The 25,067-nt window shown below is 36.9% G+C and overlaps 5 protein-coding genes and 1 long non-coding RNA gene across 10 annotated transcripts in view; 1 reads left to right on the top strand and 5 right to left on the bottom strand.

The window, feature by feature from the left end:
- Positions 297-2,668, bottom strand: LOC104761178 (probable protein phosphatase 2C 75). Its single transcript, XM_010484217.2, has 4 exons — positions 2,124-2,668; positions 1,701-2,042; positions 1,516-1,621; positions 297-939 (listed from the first exon to the last, which is right to left on the bottom strand). Exons 1-4 carry the CDS (start codon positions 2,604-2,606, stop codon positions 605-607), a joined length of 1,266 nt encoding a protein of 421 aa, XP_010482519.1. The 5' UTR covers positions 2,607-2,668; the 3' UTR covers positions 297-604.
- On the bottom strand, positions 9,995-11,089 carry LOC104763382 (putative F-box protein At1g32420). The gene has a single exon (XM_010486761.1). It carries the CDS (start codon positions 11,087-11,089, stop codon positions 9,995-9,997), a length of 1,095 nt encoding a protein of 364 aa, XP_010485063.1.
- LOC104761177 (subtilisin-like protease SBT1.3) lies at positions 11,333-15,880 on the bottom strand. Of its 4 annotated transcripts, none has more exons than XM_019240406.1 (3): positions 15,164-15,880; positions 13,527-14,799; positions 11,333-11,981 (listed from the first exon to the last, which is right to left on the bottom strand). In XM_019240406.1, exons 1-3 carry the CDS (start codon positions 15,707-15,709, stop codon positions 11,461-11,463), a joined length of 2,340 nt encoding a protein of 779 aa, XP_019095951.1. In that variant the 5' UTR covers positions 15,710-15,880; the 3' UTR covers positions 11,333-11,460. The 4 variants fall into 4 exon arrangements, with proteins under 4 accessions (XP_019095951.1, XP_019095953.1, XP_010482517.1 ...); XM_019240408.1 differs by lacking the exon at positions 11,333-11,981 and adding an exon at positions 12,090-13,130 and having other exon boundaries at positions 13,899-14,799; positions 15,164-15,879; XM_010484215.2 differs by lacking the exon at positions 11,333-11,981 and adding an exon at positions 12,090-13,110 and having other exon boundaries at positions 13,879-15,145; positions 15,510-15,879.
- LOC104761176 (mitochondrial metalloendopeptidase OMA1-like) lies at positions 16,857-19,141 on the bottom strand. The gene is made up of 3 exons (XM_010484213.2): positions 18,066-19,141; positions 17,795-17,943; positions 16,857-17,250 (listed from the first exon to the last, which is right to left on the bottom strand). Exons 1-3 carry the CDS (start codon positions 18,999-19,001, stop codon positions 17,001-17,003), a joined length of 1,335 nt encoding a protein of 444 aa, XP_010482515.1. The 5' UTR covers positions 19,002-19,141; the 3' UTR covers positions 16,857-17,000.
- LOC104761175 lies at positions 21,947-24,080 on the top strand. Of its 2 annotated transcripts, XR_763106.2 has the most exons (5): positions 21,947-22,130; positions 22,387-22,541; positions 22,632-22,860; positions 22,965-23,190; positions 23,986-24,080. It is a non-coding gene; the product is annotated as an uncharacterized LOC104761175 (long non-coding RNA). The 2 variants fall into 2 exon arrangements; XR_763105.2 differs by having other exon boundaries at positions 22,965-24,080.
- The window catches only part of LOC104761173 (nucleolin 1-like), a gene marked incomplete in the record, with an annotated part of 2,875 nt that continues 2,506 nt past the window's right edge, over positions 24,699-25,067 (bottom strand). Inside the window, 1 exon segment of the mRNA XM_019239917.1 lies at positions 24,699-24,901. Within this exon segment, the coding sequence (XP_019095462.1) occupies positions 24,880-24,901 (22 nt within the window).

Here is a 25,067-nt window from a genome sequence, read left to right as displayed (position 1 = left end):
TTCTAATGATCAATTGAATGCGTTATGTTAGTTCATACATTTTATGAAGTTAAACCAACGTATATAATAGTTACTTCAGTACTTCTGAAAGACCAAACAACTTGGCAATCGCAACTAAAAGGAGACCAAACAAAACATTCTCGCCAATGTCTGTGACTGGCGTCAAATGAACAAAAACGACCAAACCAAAGTACTAATTGTGTGTGGTGGGTGTGGGGTGTGCACACCAAGTACTACGTATTTTTTTTACCTATTTAATACACACATACATACCACTTAATTACGTAAACCTCGAGTAACCTCAAAATTGTGGTCGCACAAACACAGCAACACACATTAGCCCATTTTATTGCTCAAGCCACTAAATTACCTTGTAGCCCATGTCCAAAATACCAAATAACTTTATATCTCATTCCCAAACCACTCTCTTTTCTTTTCACATGCACCGTTGCTAATATATTGGCAAGTTACCCCAATCCATAACAAAAACAAGAGACAAGCGCTAAACCCTAAAACTAATCAAGGCTCATCGCTATATCCACATCTTATTCCTCGGCGATAAGTCTATAAACCATTAAATCCCACAACCACCCAAACACTTCTGTCAAGAACTTTTCGTGAGATCAATGACAATCACACTTATATTGTCACTGCTTTGTCGACCCAAAGCCAACCGTGAAAGCAACGTTGCAGCCAACACACTCCTTGAAGGATTCTGTTCTCCACCAACATCGTCTTCTTCAGCCGTTCTGTTCAAATCTAGTCCCGAGCAAGCAGCTTCTTCACGGAGACAAAACCTAGCTATGTCACATGCTAGCTGACTCGAGAGCACATCCCAAAGCCCGTCGCTCGCTAATATTAAGCATTCATCTCCAGATTCCCTTCTCATGAATGTCACTTCCGGTTCCCATGCTACAATTGGTTTAAGATACCTATCCCCTGATTGTACGTTACACAACACAATATTTATAGTTAAGACTTGAGTCAACCTCCTGTTTCGTCTAATATAAACCCAAAAAAATTTCATTTGGTAAAATGATCAACAATGAAAAAAGAAGAAGAAACGAAGAAGATATAATAAACTTCACTTTTTTTGATAATGAGAAGTTTGTTTCAATGGCCACACATTTCTTATTTTAGTAGAAGGGTTTCAATTATTTCTGTGTTATAGATTGCTACAAATATAAATTTGTCCAAGTAACTTTGTTTTAAAATATAACCTTACATAGAAGATATAAAATTAATAGTTAACATTTGACCCCCAAAGATAAAGTAATTAACAGTAAAATTTACATATATTGCAGAAAACAAAATCTTGAACATCAACTAATATGAAATGAAAATTTATCAACAGCGAAGTCGAACCAAACCAAACCAAACCAAATCCAAAATACCTTTGGTTTTATATTATCCACTATTTTTTGAAGCCTTACACTATGTTCTATGTTCTATGTTATATAGCAAGACTCTCGAGCCATTCTACTACCAAAAATCAAAGAATTGAGTAATATATACCTATGGCCCTTGACGTGGCTAGAATTCCTTCAACTCTAGCTCCATCGACTACTAAAACTCGACCACCAGCTGCTTCGATCCTTGCTCGCTCGTCTGGTCTATCCGGCTGCATAAAACTCAACAACTTAAACACAGAGACTCCTATATTCTCCAAACAGAGTAGTACTACAAAACAAGAAAACCACCTTGTGATCGTTACTCAGAGGAATAGCCATTCCATTTCGACACAACACCGCACGCGAGTCACCAGTGTTGGCTACAATGACATGATCTTGCGTCAGAACCGCGGTAACCGCGGTAGAACCCGAAATCGCAGCCTCCCTAGGATCGCAGTTACACAACGGCACACTAGTCCCACACACGCATGTGCTCGTTGCCATCTCATCCATCCTCTTGAAACTCCTCTTCATCACTCCCCGCCATACTTTCTCCACGACGTCGTTCTCGCTTCCTTCTTCTCCTTCCTCCTTTTGCTCTAGCTCCTCTTTAACTAACGTGTGCATCGTCGTGCCGCACAATGTTGACACCTGCCCATACACATCAGCCTCTTCATATCAAATAACCAAAACACCCCTAGTACATATAATACTATTTTCCTTTTCGCTTACCTGAGAACCGCCATGCCCATCGTAGACAGCGAAGAAATGAACCGGTCTATTCCGGTTAATTTCCGGTTTACATAAATTCGGTTTAACAGTAACCGAATCTTCCATCTTACGAGATCTTCCCATAACCGAAACTATACCGTACAACGGCTCATCCTCTGTTTCTTCTCCCTTCCACGTCACCGGCGTTTCCGATTTATGGTGGGAAGAAGGAGCCGGAGACGTGAAAAAACCTCCGATATCCGCCGGAAGACCACCGATCTCCGTCGTCCTCCGAGCTTGTTTCTTTAATGGAACGTCAAAACTTGAGTAAACATCCATGTCCGTCCGATCACGATTCCTACTCGTTGAAGAAGAAGAGCTAGGATCACCGAAAACAGCCGCTTGCCTCCGCATCTCAATTCTCCGACGACGGCGTTCACGGCATTTAGTCGGCGAAACGTCGTCTCCACGTCCGGTTGAAATTGTTCTGTAGATTTCAGTCATCTTTTCAACATTCGACTCAGTGGATCAAAGTGAGGACCGCTTTATATACATAGGGACGAGAGAGAAAGAGAGAACTCCACTTCGAACATAAGAAGCTTACGAGGAAGACAGAACACGCGTCGGGGTCTCGACGTATTCGCGTGTTAGGCTCAGGTGTTAAGTTGTTGTCCACGTGGAAACCGCCTTCGTTTTAATGTTAAAACGCATCCGGTTTTGAGTTTTTTTTTTTTCATTGGTTTTGAAGATGTTGTGATGCTCGATCTTTAGACTCTTTAATTAGCTTCTTCTTTTCACCTTCTCCTTCCTTTACTTGAACCTATGAGCCAGAACTAATGTTTCAAAAGTCTCAATCTATGTGAACTACAAGATCATATTGGTTAAATTAATCAAAAATAATAATGAAAAACTCATATACCAAACAATGAAAATGCATGTAACAATATTAAGAAAAGATTCATTTTTTGAAAAACCATCTTTTTGAAAGCAATTTTAAATTTAACAAAACAACACGTTCCAAATTAGTGAACATATTCTTCTTATGGTAGTGAACAACTTTATTTCACTCAAAGGTAATTTAAGGCTTTGCTAATTTAAACTAGATTAGTTCACTACTATAACACTAATTTTTTTTTCTTTTAATCACCTAACTAAACCAAAATTCAGAGTGCAATTAGATAGAGAACATATATTAAAACTATCATAGATGTAATATATTATAGGGTATATTAGCATTATAATACATTTTGGAAACTTAATTAGTGTTTTAGTACAAATACTATTTATAATTGGCAAAATAGGTGAGAGAGTGTTTGTGTGTGAGTGTGTATGTAAAATAGGAGAGTTATGTAGGACCCATTTGTGGGATTGAAAAATTGTGATAATTATTTAAATAGTTATTAATATAATATTTTTAGGAATTTTTCAAATACAAAAAAAATCTACATTTTTTTCTTCACAATTTGATATGTGTTTTGTTTAATAATTTTAAATATATTATATATATCTTTTGTACCCGTACACTTTATTAAGTGTACAGATGTTTATACACATTATTAAGTGTTTGTACACATTATTAAGTGTACGGATGTATGTACACCTTATTAAATGTACAGATATTTGCACACCTTATTAAGTGTACAAAAGTCTCTACATATTATTAAATGTATAGATGTAATGTGTACACTTAGTAATGTATAGAAACATCGGTACATTTAATAAGATGTGCATATATCTGTATATTTAATAAGATGTACAAACATCCGTACACTTAATAATGTATATGGATACAAAATTTGTAAAAGAGTTTTTTAACATTATCAAATAAAATCTTCAAACAACATACATATCAAATTATAAAGAAAAATATCGATTTTTATATATCTTAATTATTTTTTTGAAAAGTCATATTACCAAAATATTTGAATAAATAGATATGATGGGTATAATGACAAAATTAAAAAAAATATATTTTTCCTTATTTCTCTCTCTCTCACACACACACTCATTTCTCTTTCCTTCTCACAATTTTATCTCTCAAACATTTTATTTCACAAGTGAGACCTTGACTATTTTTCCAATTATAAATAGTACATGTTTGGAAAATGTTCTAAAATGTGAATAATCTCTATAATATATCATTGTTACTTTTTTCTTTCTGTTTGAGAAATTTGATGTCAAAACAATGACTATGCATGTAACAAATTACAAAGAGTTAATTTTTGAACACCATATTTTTGAAAATAATTCTACTGTATATTTAAATATGGAGTAACATTTTCTGAGCGTTCCAAATCTCAAGGGATACTTTCTGTAAATAAACCCTGAAAAGTATAACTTTAAACCAAATCATGGGATAAACCATAAAGTTGGAGATATCGTCGGAGAGAAAGGTTGGCGAATCCTCAATCGTCACTAGTCACTCTCTTTTCGGTGCAACACATGTCACATAGTGATCAACTACAACTTCTCGATTCCTCAGGTTGAGCGACTAGTCCCAATTAAACACGTAGCATAGTATGCCAGTTTACTCTATCAGGGCCATATGCCTTTATTCTTTATTTGGTTTCCTACAGAGGAAGAAAAACGGCGAGATAGATATATTTTATGCCAACAGATTTGATTTGTTTTTAAACAAGTATTATATACAGTATAAAACCATGTAATAATTATTCAAATACTCAATAGTTAAGAAATCTATAATCAAGGTCTACAACTGTCTTTGAAGTCAGATTTTTTTTGGAAAATAATTTTCCCTCTTTTTTATTATAAGTGTTGTGAAAATACTTTTGTATAAATCCAAATTTCCTGCAAAAGAAAAGAAAAATGTGTTGAAACATGGAAACACCAATGAATTGTTTTCTGAAGATTCTCTGGCACTCAAAACAGTATATTTACTCACAAAATTTATTCGAAAACAACAAAGAAAATAAAATAAAATAAAATAAATTAGATATTAGTTTAAAAATTCTTATTGAAAATTAAAAATGATATTATAAAACGAATATATATACTCCCTACTAAACATTATATTATATTATTATGAGCACAGAAACATTGTCAACAAATTATATCTCGTCTATACAAATTCTGTGTTTTTCTTGGTAAATCAGTTTTTCATGTTTACTCATTTCAGATAGACAGATACCGTCAACAATTTCAAAAATCACAAAAAGGAGAATCATTAAAACTGAGGTGGAGAAATGAGAAACTTATCTTAAAAAAAAAAACACATGTAATCCACGTGGTCGTATGGGAGTTTTCTAAGCTGCTGCAAAGCTACCGTCCAGTCAATGGAACTCAAGGGGCAAGCCTTATTTCCAATGACTTGCCGCTTTTGCATCACACATCTCATTGTTTCTGTTTTGGATTTTCCATAAATAGAAGCTACTCGAAGTTCCCTTTACTTTGTTCTCATCTTCACTATATCGACTTACTACAATATTTATCATATTTTTTATGGGAATTTGTTTTTAGGACAAAGTACATAGATTTGAGATGTGAGACCAGTCTATTTAAAAAAAAAAAAAGACCTGTGTCAAAGCATATCGATCTATCGAAACCTTATCGTTTCAAACCATTTTAGGTACCAAATTTGAAGTTTGACCCAAAGTTTAAAACTTATTTGGCCGCTCTTAAACTAGAGGTAAACTACCTAAGAGTCCGTATCTTGAAAGGACAACTTCAAATGGATCGGAACCTGTACGACACACACTATAAAGAATAACTAAATCTTCTTTAATTACGAAAGCATCAGTTTCATTCTAAAGTTGTGTGCTAAGTGCTAACACACAAGTCTAGATATTTTAAGTACGTACAGTTTCATTCTTCATGACGATATTTCCATATTACTTAATAGTTATATTGATTATGATTTGCCACTAGTGAATTTTATGGACTGACGCTGATTTCTACCAACACCAACCTGGTCTTGCTAGTAACCTTTGGTGTGGTTGGAGGTTGTTAGAATATAAAAATTTAGGTGAGGAAATTAATTGGAAATCTCACATATTGTCGCAAACAACATATGTTTTTAGCCTAAATATAATTTTAATGCTGCCAAAAAAAGAACAGAAATCATTCTAAATATTACTAACATTCAAAAACAAAAAAATAGTATGTATTAACATATATATATAAAGCTACACAAATATTAATATTTTATTGTACATTATTGATTTGAACATTACATACACCCATATTTAATCATTAACAAGAAGCACAGTACGTACACAATAAAATTAAAGAAAGGAAGCAATACAATATTGCGTCGGAGGCTCGGAGCCGAAGCGATTTAAAGCGGTCTCGGCGATTTTTCAAAGCTATATAACAAAACTTTATTGTTAAAGAATGTTTATTGGTTTTACAACGTCTTACTACTCTACCTTGTATGGGACTGATTTTACAAACTCACACGTTCGTTGACATTTATCTGGTTTTACAAACTCACACTTCGTTGTCATTTATTTAGTTTGTTTTGTGTGTGTGTTTTCATGCTCGTTCCTTATGTTGTATTTGAGTTTGTTTCGTTTGCGTGTGTTTCGAAAGTAGTGCGTATCGTGTGTGATGTTTTTGTTTCACTCGTTTCACGTGTTGTGATTTGTTGATGATTTTTTTTTAATTTTAATTTGTTAAAAGCGCGCGTGGTCTGAGTTTTTGTCCTCCAAGTTGATTTTAATTGTGATCGAGTGAGGACAATGTTGGGATAAGCTTGAAGTCCAAGCAAATCTAAATTAGAAGTTATCCAATTCTAGAGAAAAGGAAATTTGTCTTTCCTAATGAGTTTAGGAATTGTGTTGAGAGTTTTTCCTATATAAGGAGTTGTTGAGTTGTGACAATCCTTAAAGATTTGTAAGAAAGATATCTTTAGGTTTTTGAGTTATTTTTACCTAAATCAATAAGAGAGAAGAACTTATTGAAGTTGAGACTTTGCAATTCTTTAAATCTAAAACTAGATTTGGTATCAGAGTGTTGCGATTTCCTTGGGAGCAATGGAGGAAGGAGCACTGGTCCCAGCAAAACCAAAAGAAGGAGGAGGATCTACATCAATTCTTTGCCCGATGCTAAAAACCACCAACTATACTGTGTGGGCATTGAGAATGAAAGCAGCGTTACGATGTCATGAGGTGTGGGAAGCTATTGAGTATGCAATAGAGGAAGTAGACCGCAAGAAGAACAACACGGCTATAGCCTTGTTATTTTAGTCAATACCAGAGGCGCTTGTTCTACAAATAGGAGACTTGGACTCGGCAAAAAAGGTATGGGATGCCATAAAATCAAGACATGTGGGAGCTGAAAGAGTTAAAGAGGCTCGGTTGCAGACACTTATGGCAGATTTTGAGAAACTGAAGATGAAAGATACAAAGAAAATAGATGAGTTTGCAGGGAAGATGGCAGAGATTGCATCAAAGTCAGCTTCTCTCGGAATAGATATTGAGGAACCTAAGATGGTTAAGAAGTTCCTTAACTGTCTTCCTCCAAAGTTTATCCATATAGTAGCTTCACTAGAACAGGTATTAAACCTTAATACTACTACTTTTGAAGATATTCTAGGAAGGCTTAAGACGTACGAAGAGAGGATCGTTGTTGCAGAGAATGTACAAGATGATCAATCCAAACTCATGTATGCGAATTCGGAAACTCAAAACATACGTGAATACACAAACAGGGGCCGTGGTGGTCGCTTTAACAGAGGAAGAGGAAGAGGACGACATAACACGGTAAGAGACGCTTCACGTGTTACGTGTTTCCGATGTGACAAGTTAGGCCACTTCGCCTTTGACTGCCCTGATCGTCTCTTAAAGCTACAAGAGGCTCACGAATCAGCAACTAATGAAACTCAGGATGTCGATGAGCTCATGATGCATGAGATTGTTTTTCTTAATGAAAAATGTTGCATACCAAGCAAGTTTGAGACAAACACGAGAGAGGAGAATGTATGGTACCTTGACAATGGTGCCAGTAATCACATGACATGTGACATAAGGTACTTTGAGAAGATTGATGAGTCTGTCACAGGGAAAGTGAGATTTGGAGATGACTCTCTAGTCGATATAAAAAGGAAAAGGTCAATCTCACTTGTTGACATGAATGGTGAACCACGTGTAATGAGAGATGTCTACTATATTCCTGATTTGAAGAGTAACATCATCAGTTTGGGTCAAGCAACGAAAGCATGATGCGATATCAGACTAAAGGAGGTTACCTTACAATGAGAGATGCTCAAGGTAAGCTACTTGCAAAGGCTCCGAGATCACAAAACAGATTGTACAAAGTCTGTATGGCCTTTCAAGATAACGCTTGCTTGAATGTGTCATCTATTAGTGAATCAAGTCGTTGGCACGCAAGGTTTGGACACATCAATTTGGAGATCATCAAATCTATGAAACAGAGAGAACTTGTCCAAGGAATACCACATGTAACCTTTGAGAAAGAAATATGCAGTTCATGTCTCTTAGGGAAACAAACAAGACAAACTTTCCCACAAGCCACCACTTACAGAGCATTAACGGTTCTTGAACTAGTGCATGGAGATCTTTGTGGTCCTATGACACCAAACACAGCTGCCGGAAATCGTTTCATTTTTGTTCTCATTGATGATCATTCGCGTTATATGTGGACAATCTTGTTGAGAGAGAAGAGTGATGCATTTGAAAAATTCAAAATCTTCAAGACTCGTGTTGAGCAAGAATCAGGGACACGCATAAAGACTTTTAGAACAGACAGGGGTGGTGAGTTTGTGTCACAAGAATTTAATGAGTACCGTGAGAATAATGGAATACAGAGACATCTTAAGGTCCATATACTCCACAACAAAATGGAGTTGTAGAAAGAAGAAACAAGACGATGATGGAAATGACGAGAAGCATTCTAAAACACATGAAGATGCCAAATTATCTCTGGGGAGAGGCATACTTAATACTCAGACCTCGTAGCCGGACTTCTAAAATATGAGAAGTTTAGAGTTTAAAATAAATTGTTGATACTATACTTCATGGTAACGATGAAGTTGAAGAAAATATTGTGGTGCCTTTAGAAAAAGTTACATGTAAAAAAGTAATTATCACATCTTGAACTCTCCACAATTTTTGGATGCGATTTGAGAAGATATCACCAAAAAAATTTGATGCAATGAAAATGATTAGAGATTAGCTCAACTGTCGTTCAAATTCAAGAATAGACAAACAACAATAACTCATAAGTTCACTAAATTTTCTTAGATATATATATATATATATATATATTTAGTTTATATCATTATTAATTTATGATATTGATGGACCATATTTTTACATAAGAATTCTAAAAAAAATATTATCTTATTATTTTATTGAATTATGTCATTTTTTACACATATCCAATTCAAGACCGGAAAATTTTATTTATTTATAGCAAGTATTAATTTATAGAGGTTTTACAGTAAAGTGTTAGATTTATTTTATTTTGATGTATTTAAACTGTTTTCTTACTATGATGTTTTTGAATTTTATCAATTTTGACTATGTTTCGAAAATAAAAATAAATAATTGTCATTGTTTAACAAGAATATTTAATTATAAATAATATTTAGAACATAAAAAAAATGTATCAGCAAAATTGAAACATGTCCACTTTAATCATATTGATATTAAAGAATAAAGATGCAACATTGACATGCAAAAACAAACAACACCTTAACAAATAACAATTCATTATTGCAAGTTTTTTATCCATTGATCCAGAGAAGAGCTCTCATTACATGAGGAATGTGTTTTAGATCTGCATGTCTATTCAGTACAAAAACCAAAGAAGACGTTTAGTATTTTTTGGACTCTATCTAAACCTTAACCTCTGTTAAATTTGTGAGCCATATAAAAAAGAAGAACCATAAAGCTCTATTGGAAAATTCTTAACTAATACAAACGCATTGTGTTCTCAACATAATCCGGAACAGTCCAGATTATACAATCGGTATTCCTTTTCTTGGGATAAATGCTTTCAAGGTACACATGTCTTGTTCTACTAATTTTCTTCGGATCATAATAAAAGACACATAACTTGTCTTTAATGCGGTACGGACGCTCGACAAAAACGATCTCACCACCATTAGCAACACCCATGCTACACCAACTCTTAGGAACGTTCACCTGATCACTAAAGATAATCTTGGACCATCCTTGTGTCTCCATAACCCAAATCTCCACGCCCTTCTCCTGGCACCCGAATCCTAACTTCCCTTGATAGTTTATCAGATACGAACGATAATCCATCAATTTTTTAGGAGCGTCGACATTATAAAACTCCTCGGACCTAACATCAAAACTCATCAATTTATATAGAGAAGTACAGTCATACTGATCAGCAATCCCTGCTTGGTAATAGATTTTCCCGTTGATGCAAACTGCACCTTGCAATGGATGGTGAGATTCAACGCCTTGGATGGACTTCCACTTCGTATTTGTTTCTCCCAAAGAGAAAACTCGACAAGGCTGCTCCGGATTGTACTTTGGTAGGAACAATACTTTATATTGTTTCTCAAGAGGGTCGTATCCGATGAAACTAGTCTCCATGTACATGGTTTTCTTCTTTGGTAAGTACAAGGACTGCCTCGTGGTAGGGTTATATAGAACTACCTGACCAGATTTTGACCAACAACAAACCAAGCCGCGGAGGTAATGCCGAAATCCTTTAGGGATTAATATTGTTTCTTTGTCTTGAGTACTAGACAGGAAGGTTAAGTAACATTCTCCGTAGTCGTCTGAAGCGACGAAATATGCATCACGTTGAGGCTGAGCCAAATAACGATTCATAACGAAGTCTATGAAGTCTCTACGAATGGTGATAATTGATGACCATTCCTTCGAAACGAATTGGAACCTCGCTATAGATTTAGTCGGGAGCTTTTTTAGTATCCCCACCGTTACATCGAGAGGGATTTCGATATCTCCACCGTGACGGATTCTTCTTGTCGGCGATGGTAAGGTCTCTTCGCGTCTTCTCTTCATCATCTCTATAGCTGTTTTGTGAAAACCCTAGAGATCAGGTCGTAATCTTATGTAACGTAAGTCGGAAACTAGTGTTTCTTTCTTGGGCCTCTTAATAAAAAAGCCCATGTTTTTGTTTGCTATAGGAAAAGTCAACGCGGAGACATCTGTCTTGGGAGTAAATGGTAAATTTAGCTTTCGTAAGAACATGATTTGACTGAGTTAAGTACAGTTCTCTTGTTTAGGCTTTTTGGTTAAGCGTTTCCATTGTGACAAAACGAACAATTCTATTCAGGTTTTACAACATCGATCTAGAGAAGAGCTCTCATTACATGAGGAATTTTTTATTTGTGGTAACTAAAAACATTAGAATTGCTCAAACATTGGTTGTTGATCTATAGAGGAGGCAACCATGTGATTATAACCGGGCTACGAACTTTATGTGTCGTGCTCTTCCACACAAGACCACCAAACTCAGGCCTCTTCATCCGCATTCTTGTCGTGAAAGTAACCGTGTAGGATAGCTTCTGGTGTTTCGAAGTGAAGCTGAGTGTTTTAGGCTGGACAGTGACGGATGCGCCTTTGAAAGGCGAGACAGAAACCTTGTAGCTTGCAATGTGAGGACCAACGTTGGTCACAGTTCTTCTAAGTGTGATGGATTTAACACGTGTGTTCTCCGGGAACAAAGCTGAGATCGCCGGGTAGTTCAAGTTTCCAGGGTTCTTGGCAAGAGTATGTTTGCAGGATCTGTTTGAATGTTTTGTGAACACCTTAAGCTGTGAAGGACTTAAATCTTGAGTGCAGAGGAACTCAAAGTAATCTTGAGGTCCAATGTCGTAGACCAAACCAGGATCTATAGCTTTTAAAGGATCTATATGTCCTGCACCGTGATCATAAGGCGATGAAGGAGCTGCTCCTGATGCATCCGTAAGTGGCTTAAGTGTGTTGTCGTGAACATAAGCAGTTGTCATGAGANCGTAAGAACATGATTTGACTGAGTTAAGTACAGTTCTCTTGTTTAGGCTTTTTGGTTAAGCGTTTCCATTGTGACAAAACGAACAATTCTATTCAGGTTTTACAACATCGATCTAGAGAAGAGCTCTCATTACATGAGGAATTTTTTATTTGTGGTAACTAAAAACATTAGAATTGCTCAAACATTGGTTGTTGATCTATAGAGGAGGCAACCATGTGATTATAACCGGGCTACGAACTTTATGTGTCGTGCTCTTCCACACAAGACCACCAAACTCAGGCCTCTTCATCCGCATTCTTGTCGTGAAAGTAACCGTGTAGGATAGCTTCTGGTGTTTCGAAGTGAAGCTGAGTGTTTTAGGCTGGACAGTGACGGATGCGCCTTTGAAAGGCGAGACAGAAACCTTGTAGCTTGCAATGTGAGGACCAACGTTGGTCACAGTTCTTCTAAGTGTGATGGATTTAACACGTGTGTTCTCCGGGAACAAAGCTGAGATCGCCGGGTAGTTCAAGTTTCCAGGGTTCTTGGCAAGAGTATGTTTGCAGGATCTGTTTGAATGTTTTGTGAACACCTTAAGCTGTGAAGGACTTAAATCTTGAGTGCAGAGGAACTCAAAGTAATCTTGAGGTCCAATGTCGTAGACCAAACCAGGATCTATAGCTTTTAAAGGATCTATATGTCCTGCACCGTGATCATAAGGCGATGAAGGAGCTGCTCCTGATGCATCCGTAAGTGGCTTAAGTGTGTTGTCGTGAACATAAGCAGTTGTCATGAGAGCTGATTTGATTGCTGCAGGGCTCCAATCTGGATGCCTTGATCTGATCAAAGCAGCTACACCGCTCACATGAGGACATGACATTGAAGTTCCAGAGAGTATATTGAACTTAACCCTCCTTGGATCAGATGATAAACTCGATGGTGCCAAGTCTCCAGTCCAAGCTGCAAGGATGTTCACTCCTGGAGCCAACAAGTCCGGTTTCAAGATCTCTAGGGATAAGAAGTTTGGTCCTCTTGATGAGAATGCTGCTACAACTGGTGAAGGTTTGATCCCAATTCTTGTTCCAAGAACCTCTAGAGTTGCGGTAGCTTNTAGCTTCTGGTGTTTCGAAGTGAAGCTGAGTGTTTTAGGCTGGACAGTGACGGATGCGCCTTTGAAAGGCGAGACAGAAACCTTGTAGCTTGCAATGTGAGGACCAACGTTGGTCACAGTTCTTCTAAGTGTGATGGATTTAACACGTGTGTTCTCCGGGAACAAAGCTGAGATCGCCGGGTAGTTCAAGTTTCCAGGGTTCTTGGCAAGAGTATGTTTGCAGGATCTGTTTGAATGTTTTGTGAACACCTTAAGCTGTGAAGGACTTAAATCTTGAGTGCAGAGGAACTCAAAGTAATCTTGAGGTCCAATGTCGTAGACCAAACCAGGATCTATAGCTTTTAAAGGATCTATATGTCCTGCACCGTGATCATAAGGCGATGAAGGAGCTGCTCCTGATGCATCCGTAAGTGGCTTAAGTGTGTTGTCGTGAACATAAGCAGTTGTCATGAGAGCTGATTTGATTGCTGCAGGGCTCCAATCTGGATGCCTTGATCTGATCAAAGCAGCTACACCGCTCACATGAGGACATGACATTGAAGTTCCAGAGAGTATATTGAACTTAACCCTCCTTGGATCAGATGATAAACTCGATGGTGCCAAGTCTCCAGTCCAAGCTGCAAGGATGTTCACTCCTGGAGCCAACAAGTCCGGTTTCAAGATCTCTAGGGATAAGAAGTTTGGTCCTCTTGATGAGAATGCTGCTACAACTGGTGAAGGTTTGATCCCAATTCTTGTTCCAAGAACCTCTAGAGTCGCGGTAGCTTTTCTACTCGTCATTGCGTACTGTTTGATCAGTTTACCTTCTTTCTCTCCAACTGCAACTGCTGGAAGCAAATGAGAATCTGCAACAAGCTCTTCACCATTTGTTGCAGTGTTGGTCAAAATCATACCAATCCCTCCTGCTCTTTTCACAACCTGACCCTTTTGCACACGTGGACTAACACCGCGGTCGCATATAACGATCTTGCCCGCTACATGACGCCGATCCAGAGCACCGTCTAGACAGAACGAGGTCGGATCAGGGCTACTAGCGTTTCTTCCTAAGTAAACCAGAGGATACTGTTTGTTTTTAGACAAAACTGCTCTGCCTTTGTAGAGTGACACTCCTTTGAATGTTCTCATAGTTCCAAGCTTCACTGTTGCTGGAAAGTCTCTGTCCATAGTACTTGCACCAACTGTTGTGATCCATGGAGAAACGTTAGTGAGACTAATCGGATCAGGACCTCCATTACCAGCTGAACAGGAAACGAAAACTCCCATCTCCATTGCTCCAAACGTTGCTATAGACAAACTGTCTCTGGAATAAGTTGAGATCCCACCCCCTAAGGAGATAGATAGAACTTGGACTCCATCAGCAACAGCTTGATCAACAGCTGACAATATGTCTGAGCTGAAACATCCTCCGACCCAACAGACTTTGTAAGCAGCTACTCTAGCCTTTGGAGACATCCCTCGAGCTGTCCCATAAGCAAATCCAAAAAGATTAGCTCCTTTAACAGGTGAGCCAGCTACAGTAGCTGCAGTGTGTGTCCCATGACCATCTTTATCTCTTGGTGATTTGTATTCAAGCTCTTCATCGATCTTCCCCGTTGCAGCTTCATAGCCTCTATAGAATACTCTAGCACCAACGATCTTTCTATTGCAATTACGTTTCAAGAAACCTTTTCCAGTTTCACAAGTTCCTCTCCAAGTAGAAGGAACAGGGGACATACCCGTGTCGTTGAAGCTCTCACTCTCAGGCCAAATACCAGTGTCTAAAACACCAACTACCACATCATGGTCGGTGACTCTCTCAGCCCAAACTTTCTCGCTCTCTTGTCTCTCTAGGCCAAGAAATGTTGGACTTCTTGTAGTGTGAAGCTCGTATCTTGTCTCAGGTATCACAGCTACAACACCATCTTCTTCCTTGAGCCTCTCTGCTTCTTCTTCAGTAAGCTGAGCAGCTAAACCGTGAAAGGCAGTCTGGTAAGTGTAGAGTATCCTGTCGTTACCTTCTTCTCCTTCTTGAGATTTGCGTTGTGTTACAGANCCCAGTTTCACAAACTCCTCTCCAAGTAGAAGGAACAGGGGACATACCCGTGTCGTTGAAGCTCTCACTCTCAGGCCAAATCCCAGTGTCTAAAACACCAACTACCACATCATGGTCGGTGACTCTCTCAGCCCAAACTTTCTCGCTCTCTTGTCTTTCTAACCCAAGAAACGTTGGACTTCTTGTAGTGTGAAGCTCGTATCTTGTCTCAGGAATCACAGCTACAACACCATCTTCTTCCTCGAGCCTCTCTGCTTCTTCTTCAGTAAGCTGAACAGCTAAACCGTGAAAGGCAGTCTGGTAAGTGTAGAGTATCCTGTCGTTACCTTCTTCTCCTTCTTGAGATTTGCGTTGTGTTACAGAGTTAATCTTGGAAGAGTACCATTGTAGCTGATTAGTGTAAGGTGAAGGCATGGCTGATCTATCCATGTGGATAACATAAGTCTTCTTGTTAGAGATTTGAACAGTTTCTGCTTGAAGAAGGATGAGATTGATGGATAAGATTATGAAAAGAAAGCATTTTTGAAGGGGATTTTTGTTAGCCATTGTTGAAGTGGAGAAGAGATTCTTCTTCTCTCTATCTCACTGGAGAAAAAGATAAAGAGATACAAGTGAGTGTTGTTGTTGTTACTTGGGAGGAAGTAATAAAGGTGAGAAGGCAGAGGTGGTTTTCATACATGTTCTGTGTGCACAATTACTAACCAAGTGGTTGGTAATGGCAGAGAAGAGTAATTAATGACCCCATGGCTTCTTTCTCCTACTTCTATGCAATATTAGTAGTACCGTTAGGTTTGAGAATTTATGACTCATATCGAATTCAATTATTTGTATGCTTCTTTGTTTTGATTTGAGGTTAATTTTAGTATTACTGATGTAAACTATGAAGGCATGAGATTATTAAATAAGTTGAGTTCTTGGAGTCTACGAGCATGTTCTTAATTTATCACTTTCTCTTTTTTCATTTTACGAAGGAAACAAAGTAAGTCACATCAAACTTTGGATTTTTGTGAGCATAGGAATATAAACAAGTGTATTTAAAAAACCACATGTAAATTTTTGAAAAGTAGAAATTTGAGTTGAGACAAAAAATATGTAGGATTCTTCTCTTTGGTAGACTGAATCATTCGTATCTCTTTAAATGAAATCTTCACGCTGTGATACATGCGGTGGATCCGTGTTGCCGTATCTTAAATGGTATAAACCTAAACTCCAATATTGTTACAAACATGATGTGAAAATTTTCATTGTCTGAAGACTAATAACATCATAATAAATCTCACGTTTACTAATAAAAATGCTAACTCTGTTTGACACAAATGTTAATAATAATGCTGTTTTCGTTGGTTAAAAGTTCAATTTTTTTTTTATAAAAAGTACGTGAATAATTTGGGTAAAAAATAAAATACAGTTTCTATCTCTTTCAAAGGAATTGAATTTACTGAGAATAGCAGTGGTCAGCTCAACGGTCTATCACAACATTTATAAACACACATTTAAAGCTCAGAAGCAAAATTGGCCCACTTTTCACTCTCAAGCCAAGCTATTATCCCAAAAGAAGCAAATAAACTTTGATATTTCTGATTTTACTTTATTTTATCAATAGATCAAATAGATAGATATATTCAATTCAGTGTTTGTATGTTCTTTTCCTACTCCCACCATTTGCATTTTCTATCTAAAAAAATGTTCATCCTCACCAAACTATTAAACTATATGTCTCAATCAGAATCACTTTTAATTGCATTAATCAATATAAAGATAAGAACATACTAACATAACATGAAAGCTGGAGGGCACATAATGTACAGACGCAAGCTGAAAGATGAGTAGAGAAAGGCTAAAGAAAGCCTTCTATGCCTTGGCGACCTGATTGGATTTCTCTATAGATCATTAGTGCTTCTTCCATCACATGTGCTTGAGCCAAAAGCTTTGACCTCGTTTTCCCCGAGGGATGTGTTGATAGATAGTCTCCGAGTTTGTCTCCACCGAGCTTTCCCAGCTTCTCATACACTGTGGGAGCTACTCGTGGGTCATATCCCGCAGATGCAAGCAATAACAAACCTATATAATCTGCTTCCATCTCCATCCTGTGATGTATAACACACAAAACACACACAGAAGAAGAATCTGACTGCATCAGAACTTGTTTTCCTTCCTCATACACACACAAATCTTTCATTTTTCTTCTATATTTCTCCTACCATTACCCAAACTACAATAACAGCTGCTTAAAAGTTATAACAATAGTTCTTGGAGCAGAATGTTTCACTAGATGATTAGTTTGTTAAGCATACAACCAATCGATTTCGCAAAAGAATGTGAAATACTAACTCGCAAACCTTTCTTGTTCGCTTTTCCTACTATGCCTAACTACTCCAACACCTTCTAATGTTTAACCGAATGATTAGTTTCATACAATTTATTGACGTTTCAAACTGTTGTTCCTGATCATTTGCTAAAGAACGTGAAAAATGAACCCAAAACCTCCCCAAAAAAGCTAACTTTTCCTCAATGCTACATAGACCTCACGAGTTATTTGAAAACGAAAGAGCTATTGCAGTAAAAAAAAACAAAGGTTTGATAGTAAAAGACAGTAGATAATGTTGATGGGAAGAGAGGTAGAGGAATTACTTTCTGGAGAAAGGAAGCTTCAAGAAAAGGGCAGACATAGTGTTCACAAGATCAGGCATGACAAACTGATAGAGCACCAGTTGAAGGATTGCAAACCATAAGTTCTTCGTTATTCCCTCAGCTATATGTCGAGCCACCGCATGGCCAACCTAATCCCATAAACAGAACAATCAGAAAGAAAAAAAACCATGCTTTAGTTCCAATAGCAACTCTCCGAAGAGAAACAAAGCAGCATTCACAAATGCAAACAATAAAAAAAGGTTTTTAATACCTCATGCCCAATCACAGTGGCAACTTCAGCATCTGACTTGAACTGATTAAGCAGACCAGTAAACACCACAATCTTCCCACCCGGCATACAAAACGCGTTAACATCAGGCTGATTAACCACAAGAACCTCCCAATTAATCCCTTCAAGATGAGAGGTAGCTGAATGAGCATGTGAATCTTTCTTCCTGCTTTGTTGAATCCAACTATCATCAAGAACCTGATCTTCTTTAGACCATTTCATATCAGTCAAAGTCTCTTCTTCACCACCACTCATAGCAATTGCAGTCTCCTTCACTCCCTTATTATCACTAGTCTCCGTAGAAGCATACCCTAAATCAGTCCAAACACGCTCATTACTCAAACCTCTCTGCAACGCATCAATCACCTCTTTAGCTATCAACCTAACCCTAATGCTCTCAGGATGAATCGCAGGTAGGATTTTACCCTTGTACTGTTTTTTAATCTGCTCAAACTGAGCTTCACCGAGACGTTTCTCCATAGGTTTCGACAAGAGGATGAAATGTGTTCTCTTTGTGTAAGGAACCGTTTCTAAATTCCCGAAATACAAAGTGATTAGAGAGGCGGAACCAACGAGGGTCACCGTCAATACTGCTCTAGGGTTTTGAAACCATCTCCTTGGTCCTCGTGGCTTAAAGTGACGAACTTGGTATCGATCAACGTAGTAATGTCTCTTGGGTAGACTCAGAAACGGGTTGTACGCGATTCTGTTCGTGTTTTGGCCGAGTGATGATGTGTATGATCTTAACCCTAGCGAAGGAATTGAAGAGAACCCAGAGAAATTAGAGGTTGGATTAGAAGAAGACCCAGTTGGATTGGTTTTCGAAGGAACATGATTACGAGATCGAGGTAGAATCTTCGGATTTATGTTACGGCGTAAGGTGTCGAACACGAGTTTTGTTCTTCTGTACCATGACATTGTTGCTGAAGAGGAAAATGGGAAGATTGGTGTAAGAAATTTTCGGATCAAAAGCTGAAAGATTTGGCGAAGAAGTTTCGAGAAAAAAGGGCACAATTCTTCTTCTTCTTTCTCGAAACTTCTTCGCCAAATCTTTCAGCTTTTGATCCGAAAATTTCTTAAGGGGGAGGGTTTATTTCGGTTATTTCCGGTATAATTTTCTGAATAACCGGAACAAACCGGCCGATTTTTTTTTTTGGCTTTTATCCAACTAATCCAACTCTCCTCTTCTTCTGGAATACTCTAGTCTATAGCCCTCGGCATTCGGGTTAGCGAACCCGATCGGATTTGGGTTTTCAATGTTTCGGGTTTAGACATATAGAACCCATTCGGATCTTTTTAGCCAAGGTGGTGAGAAACGGTCCGATTTTTTTGCTCATTGAAATTAAAGAACAAAACCGAAAGGAGATAAAAGCGGAAAATGCAAACGAAACATGTTAGACATTACAATTCATAACATACAAAGGATAATATTTGATTCCATTGACATTATCAAAAAGAGTGTTCAATTAGAGTTTCTTACTCTTCAAATTCCAACCAAAACCTTAACTAGAAGGTTACAAAAAAAAAAAAAAAAAAGGTGATAGAGAAAAGGTTGAACCATATCCTGAACTATCTCTCTTCTACTAACTCATCGTTTTTGTCGTAGACGAAGCGAGTCTTCTTGCTCTTCGGTTTCATGGATGGGTCAACATGGTTCTTTTTCATCTCCACCTTTGCAGCCTTTCTAGCCTTTCTCAGTTGTAAAGATTCAACAGTAAGCTTCCTTCCCTTTATGAGAGTTTGATCAAGAATTTGCACTATCTGAGGATCATCAGTCATATTGATATAAGCACCTCTGATCAAACCTTCCTTGTCTCTTCGAAAGTAAAGACCTTTCACATCTGTATTTGGGATAAAATGCTCAATCAACTGCACCTTAATCTCATGCTCTCGAAGACTCGTGTCAAATCCTTTAACATAAATCGTGTACAAACTGTTGGGAGAACAACGAAGATACTAGAGGCGACCAAAACATTGTTTACCTTTTAACTTCAGGCCCTTTGTTGCTTGTTCATCAGACTCAAACCAAATGGTCGCCTCTTTGCCATGCGTATGCTCTGTCGTATCAATTTCAACTTCAACTTGACCAACTACTGCGAAGAAGTGCTTAATAGCAGATTCTTTAATTGAGGGATGCATACCAGAGGCAATCAAGGTGTCTCGCTGGTAGTATTCATCTGTTGATGAATCATCTGAACTTGAAGGACTCCAAGGTGTTTTGGCATAAGGTGGTTTGAGAATCAAATCAACAGATGATTGCAGATAGTTTACCATTGTTTTGAGATTACCGACAGAGTCTACCAATGGTATGAGATTATCCAAATCTTCTCTTATCGAAGCCACATCTTTTTTGATACACTCCACATTTTTTTCCATGGAATGCCAAACTATTTCACTCATTCTTCTTCTTCTTCTTCTTCTTCTTCTTCTTCTTCTTCTTCTTCTTCTTCTTCTTCTTCTTCTTCTTCTTCTTCTTCTTCTTCTTCTTCTTCTTCTTCTTCTTCTTCTTCTTCTTCTTCTTCTTCTTCTTCTTCTTCTCCTTTGGATTAGCCACATCTTCACTGACAGAATCCACAATTGCTTCCATGGAACGCGCACTCTTGTGCTTCTTTTTCTCTTTTGGGATAATAATTTTGAGATATTTGTTATTTTATTTGCTTTATTTATTTAAAAATTATTATATTCAGTTGGAATTTAATTAATCAAAATTCTTTTATTTTAGAATTTAATCAATCAAAATTAGTTGTTGTGAAAGTTAACATCTGTTAATATGTATAATACTTTGTAGTTTATATAATATTATTTAAATTTTATCTACCAATTTGAAATTAGTTAGTTTCTCCTAGAACCTCTTAGCTATTAAAAAAAAATAAAAAATAGTTAGTTTTGTATGAGTGTGAGGGTTAGTGTTGGTTTTAACTCTTTTTATATAAAATTAAGTTTTAAGATATTTTGTTTGTGCTTTTAGACCAATCCGCAAAAATATATAAGTGTACTAATATTATTCTAATTCTCATCACATACTTGTGATTTTTTTCAGAGATCCATGGATAAATAAATTTTTTCCATAAAGTATTGTTGCTTATTTAGTATTGTGCGTATGTTAAATTGCTAAAATCGGTGTTTACACAGATTTTAGTTTATTATCAAAAAGTTAGAACCATTGTTGATATTACTACTAAAATTTGATGTACTCAGTATTTAAATTATGTAACAGGACATATATTTGTATTTGACATCATAACTCTTATAAATGACACATTTTTTTTAGTAAAAAAAACATACGTCAATTGTGGAGGTTAAAACAAAATACATATAAAATATGTACATTGTTAGTTTATTTGTCTGTTTTTAATCCATGACATTAATGGCTCAATCCATTTTAAACAACTTATAAAAACAAAACATGTATGATGGAAAATCATTGTATTTTGTAAAATCTTTGGAAATAAATTTGCCAATCAAATTATGGAAAATCGACATTGAAAAAGATAAGAAACTATAGTTTCTTTTTCATTAAAATATTTAAAATTTGTAATTAAAAAGAAATAGAAATTGATTTTGTTCAGATATGTATACTCGATTTTTGCTTAATTACTTTGATTATTATTTTTAATTTTTAATTATAATGGCATAAGATGTAAATATTTTTCAACTCCAAGCCTTCTTTTGCCAAATCGGTGCAAAAATGTTAATCTAGATTTGTTTACGAATTATGTTTTTTTTTTGTTTACTATCATCAGGTTTAATCGAACTCACAATGGCTGAATTGGCCGTCAAACCGGCCGGTTATTTGTGAAATTGGACCGTTTCCGAACCGAATTTTAAAGACGACTCTTTTCTTCTCCTTCTCCTCCTCTCTCACATAACAAAATCTTCTTCACCCCAAATCATCCCGTTGCTCCTTCAAACTCCGGTCCGAGCAATGTCATGGTACCGAAGAAACCAAACCTCGATTACAAAAGCCAATCGAAGAGTTCATCTGAGATCTTCTTCCTCCATTTTTTTCCTCGCACAGTTTCAGTGACCGATGGATCAAACTTTCAGGTAATTTGAGATTTGAAATTTGTTGCTTCGCAATGTCAAAATCAAAATCAATCTGCTTCGAATTAGCTGCTAGTTTTGAGATTGACGACATGGTTAGGGTTTCTTCTTCTTTTTCTGTATTACATGTTAAAGCATTTCGAAATGGCAAGTATTCAAAAAGATCCGTAGAGTTAAGAGTCTCTTTTTTTTTCTTTACCTCTCAATTTTTCTGTGTAAAGTCTTTACAAGATCTTGTTTGTATTGTTTTGTGGATTAGATTATTTGGGATAAAGTTGGAGAAACAGAAATTGATAGGGATTGCTTGAGCTTGAGCGTGAATGTTTTGGAAGTATATAGCACAAAAGTTGACCAAGCTAAGGCAAGCAATAGCTGATGTTGAATCATGGGGGAACGTCTTGTGCATATTAGCAGGTGAGTTATCATTATGAATGGTATGATAATGATTTGCTATAGTCTATGGTTATGTATTTTTCAACTGTAACCTTCTTTTGTACGTGTCAGTCTGATCAAAGCGTTGGGAGCTTGGGACGATTCTTCTGAACTGGAATAGATGCAAAAGAGGTAAATTGATAGAAGGAACCAGTTCACTGTTGTCCTGGAGGAAGCAAATAGTATTGCTAATGATATCAAAGGTGAAGGAGAACATGTTCAGTCTAAGCCACTTCTCGATGATACTGACTTGTCTATGAGAAAGCTTGAAGACCAGCTGCAAGCACTTGAGAAGGAAAAGGTGAAATTTGATTTGAATTTGCGTGATTGGCTTCTTTGTTTTCCTTTGGTTATTCCAACCATTAGATATGTAATATACTCCTTTTGTGGTGTTGTTTCCCTTAGAGTGATCGTGTGGAGACGATTCGGAAGCACTTGTTTACTTTTGTATTCGATAGCAGGAAGATTGATTTTCAGTTTCTTGCTAACATTCTGAAGTTGCTACCGTGATCGTGCATGAGGTACAAAACCTTTAATCCTCTCGACATGTGGAATCTGACATGTTGGTACTGTGCTGTTTGATCATTTTCTGGTAGTAGATTCTGAAGTTGCTACTGTCATCTGACATGAGGTACGTAGTCGTACACAACCTCTAATCTTCTGGATGTATCAAAAATAAGAAAAATGGCGTTTGATAGTTTCCATTTCGAAAATGTACTATGTTAATGTAGAGGCTGCTCGTTAATCCGAAATTGATTAAGGCAGTTGCTGGGGTTGAATTCTTACTTTTAGTGCTTTTATTCGATCCTGCTTTTACTTTATTTTTTTGGCTCTTTGGAGGGGTTCCGTCTCTGGTTTCACTGAAGCAGTTTCTCAAATACCTCTTGTTCTTCTCAGTGGCAGCTTTTTCCTAAGCATATACGGCATTTAGATCCTAGTTTCCGTCTATTCCCATCGTATAGCCAGATTCTCTCTTTCTCTCTGATTGCTTGCTAAGTCTCATTGAGTTTATGTGCTTAAAACGCCTTGTGCCCAGATTTGTTTGATAGAAACTGGTATAATTTATCGGTTTGTGTTAGAATCGTAGATGTTTTCTCTCCATTAAAGATTGTATAATTCCCATTAATCCCTAGATTTATACCTGACATTGTTCTCCGTGTGTATCAATAGTTACCTGGGACTAGTGGTCGTTGCTGACTTATTGAATAGATTTCATTCTATTAAAATATTATTGTTAGACCAAAACTTATGATGACTTTATTATGCCTTTATTATTCATTAGACTACATTGTATTTTACCATGTTCGCGAGGAAGATTTTGTTGTAGGATGTTATAACTTAACTCATTTATATATACATCTAAGCGTATTCCGTCTCTCTGTGTAAAGTCTTTACAAGATCTTGTTTGTATCGTTTTGTACATTAGTTTATAAAGTTGGAGAAACAGATACTGATAGGGATGATACGATGTTGCTTGAGCTTGAGCGTGAATGTTTTGGAAGTATAAAGAAGAAAAGTTGACCAAGCTGATCGATGTAGCGCTCAGCTAAGAGAAGCAACAGCTGATAGCTGATGCTGAAGCAGAGCTAGCTACAATCCTTATTTTACTTCTTATTAACAACGCTTTTGTTACTTTTTATGGCTTTTATGCGTTTGCGTTTAAAATAAATGGTCTCTCTATCTCTATGCATAATTAATTGTCTATGCTAATATATACTTCTCTCTGTCTGTCTCTCTCTCTCTCATTCATAATTTACACAAATTGATCTTTTAATTGACAAGACTTGAGGGAGAAAGAAAGAAGGATACGTGGAAGATGATGACCAAATCTGGAGAGAGACCAAAACAAAGACAGAGGAAAGGGTTATGGTCACCTGAAGAAGACCAGAAGCTCAAGAACTTCATCATCTCTCATGGCCATGCTTGCTGGACCACTGTTCCCATCCTATCTATATATCAAAACCCATATTTATATTAGGATTGAAGATCTCTCATCAGGATCTATATATGCAAGAAACCCATATATATATATATATAAATTAGGATCGAAGATCTCTGATCAGGATCTATATATCAAAAGCTTGCATTTTTTTCCTACGTACAAAGGTGATCCTTATTAGGGTAAAGTAGCCAACCAAATAGTGAAAATGGGTAAAGTAACAAACCATATAGTGAAAATACATAACGCAGTTTTATAACATTAAAATTTAGGCCAGTATTCTTACATAAATAAAAACAGAAATAGTATTATCCAAATATTTATATGTGGCTGGTCGAGAAACAAGTCGCACCAACAGTAGCTATCTGCAGCTGGTCTCTATTACTTGTTGATCTTGCTAGAAGGGACAATGCCATACACAGGAGGAGGTTCTCTAAAGAGAAACATAAAAAATCACAAATTAATGACAAGTCACGTTTTTATGAGGAGACAAAGAATCAATCATCAAGAACAAAATTTATGTACTTACTTCGATCCAGACGCTCATGACGACGAGAGTTCGGGGGGGG

This window comes from Camelina sativa, chromosome 18, assembly GCF_000633955.1.
Source record: "Camelina sativa cultivar DH55 chromosome 18, Cs, whole genome shotgun sequence".
Lineage (NCBI taxonomy): Eukaryota > Viridiplantae > Streptophyta > Magnoliopsida > Brassicales > Brassicaceae > Camelina > Camelina sativa.
The sequence above is the reverse complement of the archived record's forward strand: the minus strand, read 5'-3'. Positions and strand labels throughout refer to the sequence as shown.

Coding starts and splice junctions, on each gene's coding strand:
- LOC104761178 (XM_010484217.2), bottom strand. CDS start 2,606: ATGACTGAAATCTACAGAACAATTTCAACCGGACGTGGAGACGACGTT. Junction 2,043..2,123: donor ATGGGCATGGCGGTTCTCAG/GTAAGCGAAAAG, acceptor GTGTATGGGCAG/GTGTCAACATTGTGCGGCAC. Junction 1,622..1,700: donor CTCTGAGTAACGATCACAAG/GTGGTTTTCTTG, acceptor AGTTTTATGCAG/CCGGATAGACCAGACGAGCG.
- LOC104763382 (XM_010486761.1), bottom strand. CDS start 11,089: ATGATGAAGAGAAGACGCGAAGAGACCTTACCATCGCCGACAAGAAGA.
- LOC104761177 (XM_019240406.1), bottom strand. CDS start 15,709: ATGGCTAACAAAAATCCCCTTCAAAAATGCTTTCTTTTCATAATCTTA. Junction 11,982..13,526: donor GCCACTTACGGATGCATCAG/GAGCAGCTCCTT, acceptor CGGATGCATCAG/GAGCAGCTCCTTCATCGCCT.
- LOC104761176 (XM_010484213.2), bottom strand. CDS start 19,001: ATGTCATGGTACAGAAGAACAAAACTCGTGTTCGACACCTTACGCCGT. Junction 17,944..18,065: donor CCACTGTGATTGGGCATGAG/GTATTAAAAACC, acceptor TTATGGGATTAG/GTTGGCCATGCGGTGGCTCG. Junction 17,251..17,794: donor AAGCTTCCTTTCTCCAGAAA/GTAATTCCTCTA, acceptor TATACATCACAG/GATGGAGATGGAAGCAGATT.